We start from the raw sequence: 12,536 nt of genomic DNA, 5'->3' as shown, positions 1-12,536 counted from the left end.
TATGATGACAAATGGCGGAGCGCTTAGGCTCCGTAAAGCTGTGTAAATTTGTGTCTGAAATGCTCCCCGGGTAGGGTTTAAAAGGAGGATATTACGTCTTTGAATAGAAACAATAAAGTAGGAGATTAATAGATATTTAGGATGGAAAAAAAAACCTGTGCAAATAAGCCCAATAGATCATTTGAATAGTGCAAACACGGACAAGCTGAAGCGTGCTGCAGCCCCAGTTTCCAGGCTTTGTGATCGCTGCAGCTGTTCCAAAATGTCCAACTGTCATTTCAACCAGAACGCCTTTCCTGTGCCGTGTGGAAGACACAAATCTCTAAAGCGGGCCAATGTTTTATAGAAATGCATAACATGTAATGCTTTGTGTGTTTGTATCCTCCTCGTATGAAGGCATTAGTCCACCGAAGGCCACATTGGAATGGACAGGAATTCATTTTCCATGTTTGAGGTGCAGAGACCATTGAAAGATGGTGTTTCCTGCAGGAAAGTGGGGTTCAAATGCTGCAACTGTCTGATGTCAGGGCTGTCGGTTCATGGTCTCTTTGTTATCACCAAAGGATTATTTGATTCACAACAAACCTTCTGCAATTCAAATGTATAAGTTTACATACAGTTTATTGGAACCCACTTTTATTTCATTTCTACAAAAGAAAAGATTTTGTTTCATAGAAAATGTGATTTTCTTGCTTCTTGTTCAACCGCAATCATCCAAAACAATATTTATATCGTTTTGGATGATGATATTTATTTAGCTCATTTATATTTTGGTTGTACTTGATTTAGCCTAAATTGTTATTTTTATTTGACTTCCAAAGAAAATGTATCTTCTAAGTTTAGGATTTTCTTGGAAAAAAAGAATGAGAAAAGACCAAACGGTCTGATCTTTATTGAGCTCCTGTAAATAAAAAGTTGAAACTGTTCATTTTTAGGATTTAACATTTAGTTCTTCCACTTTTAAAAACTGCACGTATCTTTAGAATGAATCCACCTCTAAATGTTTTCCAGGAATTTGAAGCCTTTGCAAATAGTAAATCAGTATGAAAACAGCTGTTGTCAAACTGAAAATTGTTTTTAAGTGAACATAACAAATGTTTGGATCTGACTTTTTTTAGCGATACACATCACTGTTGGTAATGCTGCCTTAATGTATTATTTGAGATGGAGAAACCACCTTTACATGCCTTCAATTAAAAACCTATCTTTAACAACCATTACTATAATATCAGTTCTTGCATGCAATCTTTTGTCAACATTCTTTATAGTGGCTAAAGAACCTAAACTTTTTGTAATAAATATTTATTATCTGTAGAACTGCTGATTTTAGTTTTTTTTAGCACTTGTCTCTTAACTTTGAACCTAATCTGGTTAAATAAAAAAAACTTAACTTTGACTCAAGGGTGAAAGACCTGTATGACTGCTAAAACCGTGTTCACCTTTGTTAGAAATTCGACCAAGTTGTACTTTTATTTATAGTGTGGCATGGAAAACCCATTGAAAATTTAAAAGGCAATTGAACTTTTTTTTATTTCATATTTTATTTTTAAAGCTGTCAGATGGAATTATAATTTTTCAGACTTAATTCTTAATTGCAAAATGCATTTTCATATGTATGATCAAAGTACAAATTGAACTGTCCATTGAAAACTGTGTTACTTTGAGGGTGACAATTACTTGCATAAATTTATTTCTAAATTTGGCATCAACAGCCTTCCATATTTTTTTCGTGGCAGTTGACTTTGTTTTTTATTTAATATTTTATTTTTAAAGCTGTCATATTAAATTATAATTTTTCCCATTTAATTCTAAATAGTAAAAGTCTTATTCATATATATTTAAAGTACAAATTGAATTGTCAATTGAGAATTGCATGTTACTTTGAAAATTGGTTGAAAAATACTTGCATACATTTATTTTTTTAATTGGGCATCAACAGCTTTCCATATATTTTTTGCCTCCTCGGCCTTCCATATATCTCATTTTATTGAAACACTTCAAATTCCAGCAGAGCGTAAAAACGTCACAAGGGGCGGGGCTACGTTATTTCTCCCTCCCCCCCATACCACGAGGCTCGAGTGTTGACAGGCCGATAACCGCCCACAGGCTCCCGCACTCATCCTCCTCTTATCCGGCAGACAAAGCGCCGTCTCTCCGTCCCACCGGTACTGCTGTCGCCTGGAAGCCGCTCCTCATCCCGGCGAAGCGCGTTTCAAAGCGAAGCGAGGCGGACAAAGGAGTAGCGTCCGTGCGGGAATCGAATCCCCGAGTCGGTTTTGACTGCGGGGGCCAGACGCGCAGACCCCGCCTTCTCTTAATTTGTCAACAAAGGGGTTTGACAGGCTTGAGGAAGCCCCGCCCCCATGTTCCCATAAAAGGATGGTTCGGTCATACCCGGCCAACAACCGAGCCGCGGCTAACCTCCTCGCTTTCCGCTGCCGTTCATATGCTGCGCTGACTTCCTCCGTGGCCGTCAGAGCGGAGGATCATGGCGGAGCGCGGCCCCCCAGCTAAGCGGCTCTGCTGCCGATCGGGCTTCGGAGCGACGTGCCGGGCAGGCCAGCGCGCCGCCGGGGGCCCCTGCGACGGCGCCGCCGCCTCGCAGGGCGACCCGAGCCGGCGCCGCGGCCCGGAGTCTCTGCTGGACATCGCGGCGCGGAGAGTGGCGGAGAAGTGGCCGTATCAGCGGGTGGAGGAGCGCTTCGAGCGGATCCCGGAGCCCGTCCAGAGGCGGATCGTGTACTGGTCTTTCCCGAGGAGCGAACGGGAAATCTGCATGTATTCGTCGTTCGGCACCGGCGGGGAGGAGACCGGGAGCGGCGGGGAGAGCGGCGACGACACGCGGCTGCCGTTCCGGAAAGGCGTCGCGCTGCTGGAGAGCGGCTGCGTGGACAACGTCCTCCAAGTGGGTGAGTGTCTGTCCACGCGGAACCAGGCTGACGGAAAGGAGCCGGACTAACAAAGGAGCTCCGAGAGGGGGGGGGGGGGGGGGGGGGTATTTACGTGAGTGGGGAGCGTGTGACCCGGTTAGTTGTGGGTGAAGATGGAACAGGGTGGAGGAGGAGGAACCCACTGACGTTCCAGGCAGCGGCTGAAAGTTTCAGTGTTTTCCAGTTTCTCAGCAGTCAGGTGAGGTTCTGACCAAAAACGCGCCTCCTCCTCCTCCAGAGCTTCTGTTTAAAGCCCCTGTGGCTGTAAAGCAGCTCCAGATGACTCCACAGCCGGTTGAGTAATAGGGGAAGTGCTCTGGGCTGGGTCCTAACTGCCATGCATTACATTTGAATGAGTAGCTGTGAGTGGTGCCGTGGATTCACTGTTGAACGATGATTAGCGATGCATTGTGGCTTTGTTGACTCTGATCAAACAGGGAGAGCTGCTGCTTCAGGTTTCCATGCGGGGAAGCAGGAGTCGGACTTCTTTTTTTTTTTTTTTCTCCTTCCTGAAAGGCAGAACAAAACCTCGGGGGTTGTTGACCTTTGAAGCAGGAGTGGGTGGAATTGCAGCACACACCTGCAATCGCCTGTGTTTGCGCGTTGAGAGGCGGCTCAGGTGGACTTGGGGGTTTGCAGCCTGTTGTTGTGGCGCCGTCGGGCCTTTGACCCTGCAGGCTGTCACACGTGAGATCATCAGGCTCAGAACACCTCCGCACACAGGGCTGTAATCCCATTAGGCCTTAGTCCCAACTGCCCTAACGGGTGGATGTCTGTGGGTGAAGAATGGTCAAACTTGTAGAGGGTACACAGGCAACTTAAGGATCGTAGACCACTCAGGGGGGCTGTAGAGACATAATGTCAATGTTTTCTACAGGTACACTGTGGGTAGGTGAGACGCAGGTGTATCGTTCGACTTATTCCTCAATCTACCGACCATGGACCACTGCGCAAGGGGTCAGTTAGTGCTGTTCAAGCGATAAGTACGTACCCTTTGACTGTTGGCAATGGGCAGCCGGTTTAGCTCGTGCTGGTTTGCGGCGCCTTCCGTCCGTGAAACCAGGGTTCGACTCCGGGCTGCTCCCTGTTCTCTTCTCTACTTCTGTGCCAGGAAGGGCATCCGGCGTAAAACATTGCCAAGTTTACCATGCGACTCGTTCGCTGTGGCGACCCGTGATGGGAAAAGCCGAAAGAGAAACAACTTTGACTGTTGGCAATAACAAAATTGGACAATCAGAGTGTAGTTTGTATGTACGTCCTACGGCTACTTATGTATCACCTACGTATCCTGTGTGTGTCGCATTTGTGCAGAATCCGTAAGGAGCCAGGACTTGCGCCTTACTTACTAACGACTAAGTTGAAGTCCCATTACCTTTGTTCTCCGCATTTGACCCAGCATCACCCGTACATAATCAATTAGTCCGTAATCAATTAGTCGTATGTGATGTCCACACTGGGCATGTGACATACGGTGTCTACACTGGACTGTGGCTACCTGAAATGTCGAAGAGGTGCAAATCTGGCAGATCTTTTTATGTCACAGCTCTATTCCGATACATGGAAGACTTGGTGTCATAGAAATCTGGACGCAACTGTTCCAAACGGTTGGTACTTTTGTGTTTTGAAAATTCAAGTACCTGAACAGTCAAAGTTCTACCCGGTTTAACTTTTGTGAAAAGGTTTTATTGCCGCGTGTTTGGTACGCGGGGTCCAAAAACTGTCTTAAAAATGTGCATAGCGACTCGTGAACATGAGAGTTTTGAACACAGAGTTCCTGAAATGCACATAAATATGTGTTTATGTAGACTTTTCATCAAAAGTAGTCGATTGAACGCGCATCGCCGAGGACGGTGTGAACGAAACACTGCAAGTACTTCACGAACCATGGTATGTTCCAACCCCTTTAGGTGGCCGTACGAGCCTCAAGCCTGCAACACACACCTGCGTTTCCCTTAAGATGCAGCCGGTCCTTCTCTACGACCCTCCATGTACCCGGACTACCCAAAAACCCGTAGCCTTCGGGGCGTCTAAGGCTTTACACTCCATGCTTAATTTAAATTGTAATACAATCAGAACTCTTGGATTCCTCCCACAAAAGCTGAAGGGTTCTTTGTGTATTTGTCGGCGCACCTCCTCCACCGGCTGAAACGGGGGTCTATGTGTTTCCAGGAGGAGGTGCGCCCACAGGGAAGCGGGTATCTGTAAACGAGGAATAACACGAGTCCACGCTCTCACACAGGGAGGCTTTCTTGGCTGATTGCATTCGGGCCTGGAATCTGCTGGAAAAACAGAGCCCAGAAGTGATAAATAAAAGATGTAATCTCCCCCACGTGTGGGCCGCACCGGAGGGGGTGGGGGTTCGCGCAGCAGACCTTGAGGAAATGAACTGGCACGACGGAGCTGCGGACCCCCGCAACAAACCCCCCACTGTTAATCGGAGACCGCTACCTGTGTTTCCCTCCGCAGTGGCCAACAGGCCGGCCCCTGAGGCCGTGAGGGCGGCTTTATACCCGGCTGGCACGCCGTCCAGATGCTAAGCGGCGTCAGACTTAAACATTTATTCTTTCTTGACTTGATTTCATTAAAGGGAAGGAAACGTTGACGATAATTTAAAAGGCATTGGGGGTGTTCATTAGATTTAGTCAATAATGGAGAAGAAACTCCGATTTCGGTTGTTTCTGAAACTTTACCCAGGATTCATAGCGTGTTGGACTAGTCTGATCTTTTAAAGTCGTGGGTTTTCAGAGACTCTGCTGTGAAATGTACGTCCTAAACGAAATGCAAAAATGTTTCATCCGAGCTCGCAGACGACTTCTCTGAGACGCCGGTTTCTTTCCGAGAACCAACATGAAAGGGGTTTTGTCTAATTCATCACAGGGTCACAGCAGCAGAGACACATCCTGCTCAGAGGAGCAGCAGCTTCGAGCTGAAACGCCACAGGAGGAGGCGAGGACCGTCTGACATCAGCCGAGCGGCTCCGACCCAGCTGCAGGTTCAGAAACCTGCGCTTGGGGCTCTATTGTTTAAAAAAAACAAAAGGTTTTTCAACTGTTTTTACCGTATCAATGTCTTCAACTCCTTCCTCTGCTAAAGCCCCCTCCTCCTACAGGTTTGTAACCACGGTAACCATAGAGGAAGTGCAGATCCATAATGCTCTTTATGAAGCTCTAAAATGTAAACATGAAACTTTAACTTATTTCGCTTTTCTTGAATTATTATTATTTTTAATAATGTCCTTTTATTCTGGCAAATAAATTTCCCAGCATTCCTTGTAAAAAAAACTGCTTAAATGCTCAGATGGAAGTGATAAAATGTCTGGTTTTAAAGACAATTATACATTTTAAACCATTTTAAGTGAAAGAAAAAAAAAGGATAAACCCGTTTGAGGATATTTGGCGACTTTTTGGAGGTCAGGATGTAACCCTGAACAGTGAGTTGCTTCCTGAAAGTGGAGTTTTCAATGGTGGAAGGACGACCGCTGTGTGTTAAAACCATCGACTGTATCTGAGAACTGGAGTGAGCGAGTGTGATGTCACCAGTGGAAAAACGTTTACTTCTGGCACCAACAAAATTTAGTCGTTGCAAGATTTTCAAAATATGGACGCCGCCATGTTGAAGTCAGACGTCCTCAGTAAGCTGTGAGTGGTCCAAGTTGGTCTGAAACATTTACAGTAAATGAGAACTGGACGGAAGATTCCAGTTCTAAAATGGATCGAATCTTCTTTTTTCCCCCAGAGAAATAGACATTTGGATTTAAACTAAATTGGTTTTAAGGAAAGTTAAGTTGTTAAACTTTTAGAGATGTTTTGTGAAGTAAATATTAACGTTCCTTTCAAAACTCATTCAAAGAAGCACCCATTTTTGCCAATCATCTGAAACTAGATGTGACTTTCAGAAGAAGAGCCCAAACCCCTTCCTGCTAACAAACGAGAATGTAACCAGGAGTCGTCAGAAGGCGGTTCTGGGATCTCAGATCCACCTGGTTTTAAACCCAACCTGTGGAATTTGTCCTAATAAAAGTCTTCAAAGGTCCACGCCCAACGTTTCTGTCCCCCAAAAGATCCCCTCTCTCTTTTGGGAGCTCCACCCTCCTCCAGTCGAACAGGCTCCGCCCCCTTCAAACACGTGGTTGTCTCTTTAAAAACAGCGTTTTGTCAATTGAGGTCAATTATAGGTGTGGGCTGAAGTACAGGCTTTGGCGGTTCCACGCGCTCAGAACATGCTTATTTGAGCCTTTTTCTATATGTGGAGCCCAAACAGCTGCTGCCATGTGTTTGTTTCCCGTCTCGCTCCGTTATTGGGTCACATTTAAGCAGCTTGGACTTTACAGGAGGTCAAGGTTGTCCCCTGGACACTGGAGTCCGTTGCTGATCCCCACTGATTGGCTCCCATCTGCCTCAGTGGGTCAAACCGCCGGCCAGCACCTCCTGACACTGGAATGGTTATGGCGTGTTTATCTCTGCTGAAAGTTTCCCCAATTCATTTGAAGATTTATGCAAGAAAAGGAAGAAAAAATTTTTTAACGCACCCCACTCAAACTTGTCAATGTCATAAAGTTTGACCGATTAAATACTTCAAGGTATTATACGTCTAATACACATAAGTTTACCATTTATTGTGCTGGCCTTTAAGTGATCTCTACTAAAGATTCAGGGATTTTAATCGACTCTCATTTGTTACTGGATGCCTTCTCACTGTTTTTGTTGTTTTGTGCTCAAACTTTCAGGTTTATTTGGTTCATAATTCAAAATTCTAGTTTTTTTAATGTCATCAAACCTTTTATTTTTTGCCAAGTTGAATCTGGTTTGATGTTTCTAAAACCAAACCTTCTGAACGGAGCAGATTTCTGCGAATGATCGCCGCGGCGCCCTCTAAAGTCCCGGCTAAGCGCTTTTACTCGAGGCCTCGGACTTGAACCTCCACTGACGACCGTCCCTCATCTGCAGGACCAATCGATGAACGCGCCTGCTGAATGATGCAGAACCTTGAGCCCCCAGAGGGACGACCTCGCTCTGCCTTTCAGCTCGTTGGCCGGCGTTAATGGCGTCTCGATATGCTTCTGCTGCAAGATCAATGTTTATTGGGGCGTGATTGGGCGCTCATTGGAGCAGGCCAGAGCTAAACGCCAAATGATTTTTACATGGAATAGACCTGGATCCACCCGAACTGATGACCTTTGAACTTGGGGCCATTGAAGCTCTGGTCAAAGCGGACCAGAATCTGAGGTGGAGTGACCGTTGGGGTGAAATAGTTGGACGTCTTCCTTTGAAAAAAAGCCTCTTTCTCTGCGGTCCTGGCTGCTGAATGCCATCTCACACATCTGTATTCTTCTGCTGCACCTCCTCGTCATTAACCTTCAACTCGCTGGAGGGGAGAAGCGGCGGATGGAGGAGGGGAGCGGCTGGTGTTTCCGCCGTCTGCCCTCAAATAGCTCTATAAATCCTGCTCGGCTCGCGTTGTCGTTTCCCAACACGCCCGACCGTCCCGTCCGTGTAGTTCAGCTCTGATGGCAATCGACCCGCTAACGACGGACGGGTTCATCATATGGAGCAATAGGCGCTAGAAAACACTCCTTTCTGTGGAGTTTTAGCATGCACCTCCTTCCCACTCTTCACTGCCTGAAGGAGGAGCAGATGTTGGTTCCTCCTCACTTCTAATGACGGCTAGAGAGTTTCAGGGACTTTCACCTCCATGAAGCTCTTGTGGAGAATGTCGGTTCAGTCCTGTTATTTCTGAAGGCTTTTAAAAAAGTTGCTGCAACAGCAAACGCGAGGAAAACGTTCAATAAAGGGAGAAGTTAGCCATGGGGGAAGGTTCAGTCGGTTCTGGAGCCCATTTGGCCCTAAAGTCTGGTTGGCCTGGTTCTGGACCTGCCAGCTCACACAGGAGCATCTTCTGACATCCAGAAGGATTGTGGTAATCGCAACGTGTCGGACGTCACGTTGCACAAATCCGACTTTAGAGGAGCGTCTGGTTTGGACAGAAGCTTCTGTTTTGCAGGTAAATCCCCCACGGCAACATAAACGGCGTCATTTGTGTCGCATTTCTTGTTTCTCGTGGAACAGAAAAAGGTGTTTCGGTTGGTTTAATTTCAGAGGGTGATGACGTGTTCGCTGGAACATGCCGACAGGTTGTTGATAATCGCGTGTTGCGTAACGGCACGCCTGTTGGATCAATGCCAGAGGGTTTAAAAACGAAAGGTCACACGTGGTTAAATAGTTTGATTATGAAATACCTTAATGGTCGGAAGTGATGCGTCTCAGCGTTTGCTTCTCTTAAAGTCATCTTTTGATCTCTTTTCAATGCGTTTTTGGTGGTCTGTTAATGAAAATGATGACTTTTCTAGGACATAGTTTCTGCAGAGCGGCAGGGGTTTATTAGAAATTCACCTTTGAGTTTTGGGCAGGACTGTTGGCGTGGAGTAGGCCCACCCTCCATCTCTTACACGCTGTCCTGCTAGCTTACAGCCCCTTACAACCAAGCTAACATTAGCGGTGCAACAAAAAGGTCGAGCAATATCGTAGCTATCCAGCCGTACGGTTCAGATCCAGATTCCAGTTCAGACGAGGAAAACAAAGATGTTCGTGGATCTATGAGTCTGACAGTGGAAGCATCAGAATGGAGCAGGAAACTTGTGGCCACGCCCATTGCAGTTTCTTTGTCACAACTGCGATCTTTCCAAACATTTTTTTCGTCTGCTCCCGATTCGCAATGATTTCAATAAAGAAATCACCAGAAATGCAATTTTGAGCTTAATTTTCTTTATATATGTCCTCCATTATGAAGAAAAAGACACAAGAACACGCTAAAAACAGGATTTTCATCACGGTAGTTCTTTAAAACATGTAATAAACCCCTTTCTTTACACACGTTCGAGTCCCAATGGAGGACAGTTGGAGGTTGGACGCTGGTTCTCATGTTCTCCTTGGTCATGTGGGATTTACTCCGGGTGCCTAAAACATGCTTCGTGGGCTAATGGTCTCTAAATTGCCCCTAGGTGTGAATGTGTGTGTTGCCCCACCTTCGCCCATCAGTAGCTGAGATAGGCTCCAGCAACCCCCTGACCCCAAAAGGGATTCAACAGGTTTGGTGGATGGATGGGTAGATGGGCAAGTGGCTAAGTGGGTGGATGGATGGACGGGCAGATGGGTGGTTCTGCTGTAAAACAGAAAACCTGGTTCCAGATGTGGGTTACGGATCAGGGAGACCTTTTTTTTCCCAGGGCAAACTGTTACGAAGTAGGGAAACCTCGTTGCCGCTGAGCATTTGAATTTTCTTCGGATCAGTTAAAGTCATTAGCTGTCACAAACCAAGGCGTGTGACATTTGTTCTCCGCATTTGACCCCTCCCCTGGGGGAGCGGCGAGCTGCAGACCCAGCCGCGCCCGGGAACCATTTGGTGGATTAACACCCCCAATCCAACCCCTTAATGCTAAGTGTCAAACAGGGAGGGACTGAGTCCCATTTTTAGAGTCTTTGGTATGACTAGGCCTGGATTTGAACACCCGACCTTCCAGTGACAGGGCTGACACTCTACCATTGAGCTGGTACAGCAGGCGGCGTTTTGGTTAAAGACGTCCGCTCAGACTGTGCTGCTGTCCGATTTCAGGAGAAAGCATTTTTCCCGATTTGGCAACGCGTTTGCCTTCCTCCCGGCGCTCCAAACCTGCAGCCGTGTCTTTCCTCGCTCGTGTCTGGGGAGTTTTATCAGCCACGCTGCAAGTCAAAGCCTGTTGCAGGCCTGCCCTCCGGGAGCCGCGGGGCCCCTGCAGGCCGGTCCCCACACAGAGGGGGCCCCCTTGTGCAAACAGAGCAGCCTGGTTGACGACAGACAAAGCAGCTAGGAGCCTCCCACGTCCTTCAGAGGCTCCTCAGGAGCTGTGATGGACGCCCTCCTCGTGATGGGGAGGTGAAGGCGTCGTCCATCAGAGCAGCTAGCTGCAGCGTGCTAAACGCAGACGGATGCTCCCCTCCACAAACCCTCTCAGGAGGGAAAATGTCGCTTTCTGGACGTTATCTTTTTACGTTGAGGCTCTGATGGAAGTTAAAATAAGGACTGTTTGCGGTGAACCGTTCCTTCAGATCCAGATCAGAACCTGCTCTGCCAGGTTAACCCTCGGCTTGTGTGCAGCACATATGCCCTGGCTTGTTGACGCAGAGGAAGGACTCGTCAGTGTTTGTGTAGCCAAATTCACACAATCGCACAACCTAAACCGGCAGGGATGGCCCGTCTGGTTTCAGGTCATTATCCCTCCTCTTTGCATGCTCCACCTTTCAGTAGCAATAAAAAAAAAAGCAAATGATCCCGTTCTCCTGGTCCAACAGCCGCTGCAGGCCCGTACCCATCCTGCGCTCCGGCCCACGGGCTCGTCTGACTCAGCCGCCATGCTGAACGGCGAGGAGGAAGGGCTCGCCCCGAAACCGGCGTTTTCCCACGTTACTCTACGGTTGAAGCTGTATTCTCCAAGACGACACAAATGACGCCTGACATAAGATATGTTGGGTGTCATTTGTAGTAAATGTTTTTCTGCTTCAACACTAAAGAGAAATTGGTTGGTCTGCAAAAATGATGGGAAATAATTTTTCTATTTCAATTTACTTTTGTAAAGTGAAATTTGTGAAAGTTCTGCTACGAAAGTAAGGAAACATGAGCGTATAAAAATCACAAAAAAACATTAAACAATGCTTTTAGCGGAGCAGCTCGTTGAGATTATTATTATTTTATTGTTACATATGTTAATCTTTAATTAAGCCAAAATCTACCTTCCATTTAACATCTTATTTCCAAAATTTACCAAACTCCACATTTTGTATTTATCGTCAAAATTTCTCACAAAGTTGACGATTACTCCAAGCTGAGCCCGTCTGTGTGGAGTAGAATTCTATCATGTCATCATTACGAGGATAAACAATAGGTTGCCATGGAAATTTGAAAAATGTGCTTTGCTGTAGAGACTTGTAAATTGGTACATATATTTATCCACCCCAAATATGAAAAAAAGTAAATGGTTGCTATGGGCTGTCTTCTTTATTGAGGCTGCTTTTTGCCTTTAAGAGCGGAGAGCCGTTTAACGCTGCCTGTAGTGTAGTTAAAGGCGTTTCCCTTCTAGGGGGCGTTTACACAAACGTGTGTTCTGGTTCTGATATTTGTGTCACATGAAAGGTAAATGACTCACTGAAAGGCGGTGATGTTTACTTAGACTCAGCTGAACTTAAGGAGATCTTTTTGTTGTTGTTTTTGATCACGGAACCATCAGAAGTGGAGCGTGACTCCAAAACCTCCCTGGCAGGTTCCGTTCTGGAGCGTGTCTCCTTCCGAGCCGGTGTGTTATGTAAACACGTGTGGGTCACGTCATCGGGGGAGAAACAGCGAAGACTTTGGCTTTTCTTGGATCTGTGAACCGCCTCTTCTTCTGGGTTGCAGTTTTCTTGTGATTCTGCTGCACTGACGGGTGATAAATCCGTTTGAACTGACGGTAAAAATGACGCCGCTGATTTTCTCTGAACCAGAGCTCCAGACATCTCCGTGCTTCTCCAGTCACGGCGAACGCTTGGCGTTCAGCTTCAGGCTGAGTCACGGTTTTTATGTTAATGATGAGTAATCTCA

General features: G+C 46.5%; 1 protein-coding gene across 2 annotated transcripts in view; it reads left to right on the top strand.

The window, feature by feature from the left end:
- The window catches only part of LOC101165407 (zinc finger SWIM domain-containing protein 6), a 55,751-nt gene that overhangs the window by 17,976 nt on the left and 25,239 nt on the right, over positions 1–12,536 (top strand). The window contains exon 1 of one of the 2 annotated variants that reach the window (XM_023960365.1): positions 1,794–2,909. The exons of the other annotated variant lie outside the window; for it this stretch is intronic. Coding sequence (XP_023816133.1) covers positions 2,489–2,909 — 421 coding nt within the window. The 5' untranslated portion in view covers positions 1,794–2,488. Of the gene's footprint in view, positions 1–1,793; positions 2,910–12,536 lie in introns of those variants that run through there. 2 annotated transcript variants of the gene reach the window in all.

This window comes from Oryzias latipes, chromosome 12 (genome assembly GCF_002234675.1).
Source record: "Oryzias latipes chromosome 12, ASM223467v1".
Taxonomy (NCBI): Eukaryota; Metazoa; Chordata; class Actinopteri; order Beloniformes; family Adrianichthyidae; genus Oryzias; species Oryzias latipes.
This window is presented reverse-complemented; position numbering and strand designations above follow the sequence as displayed.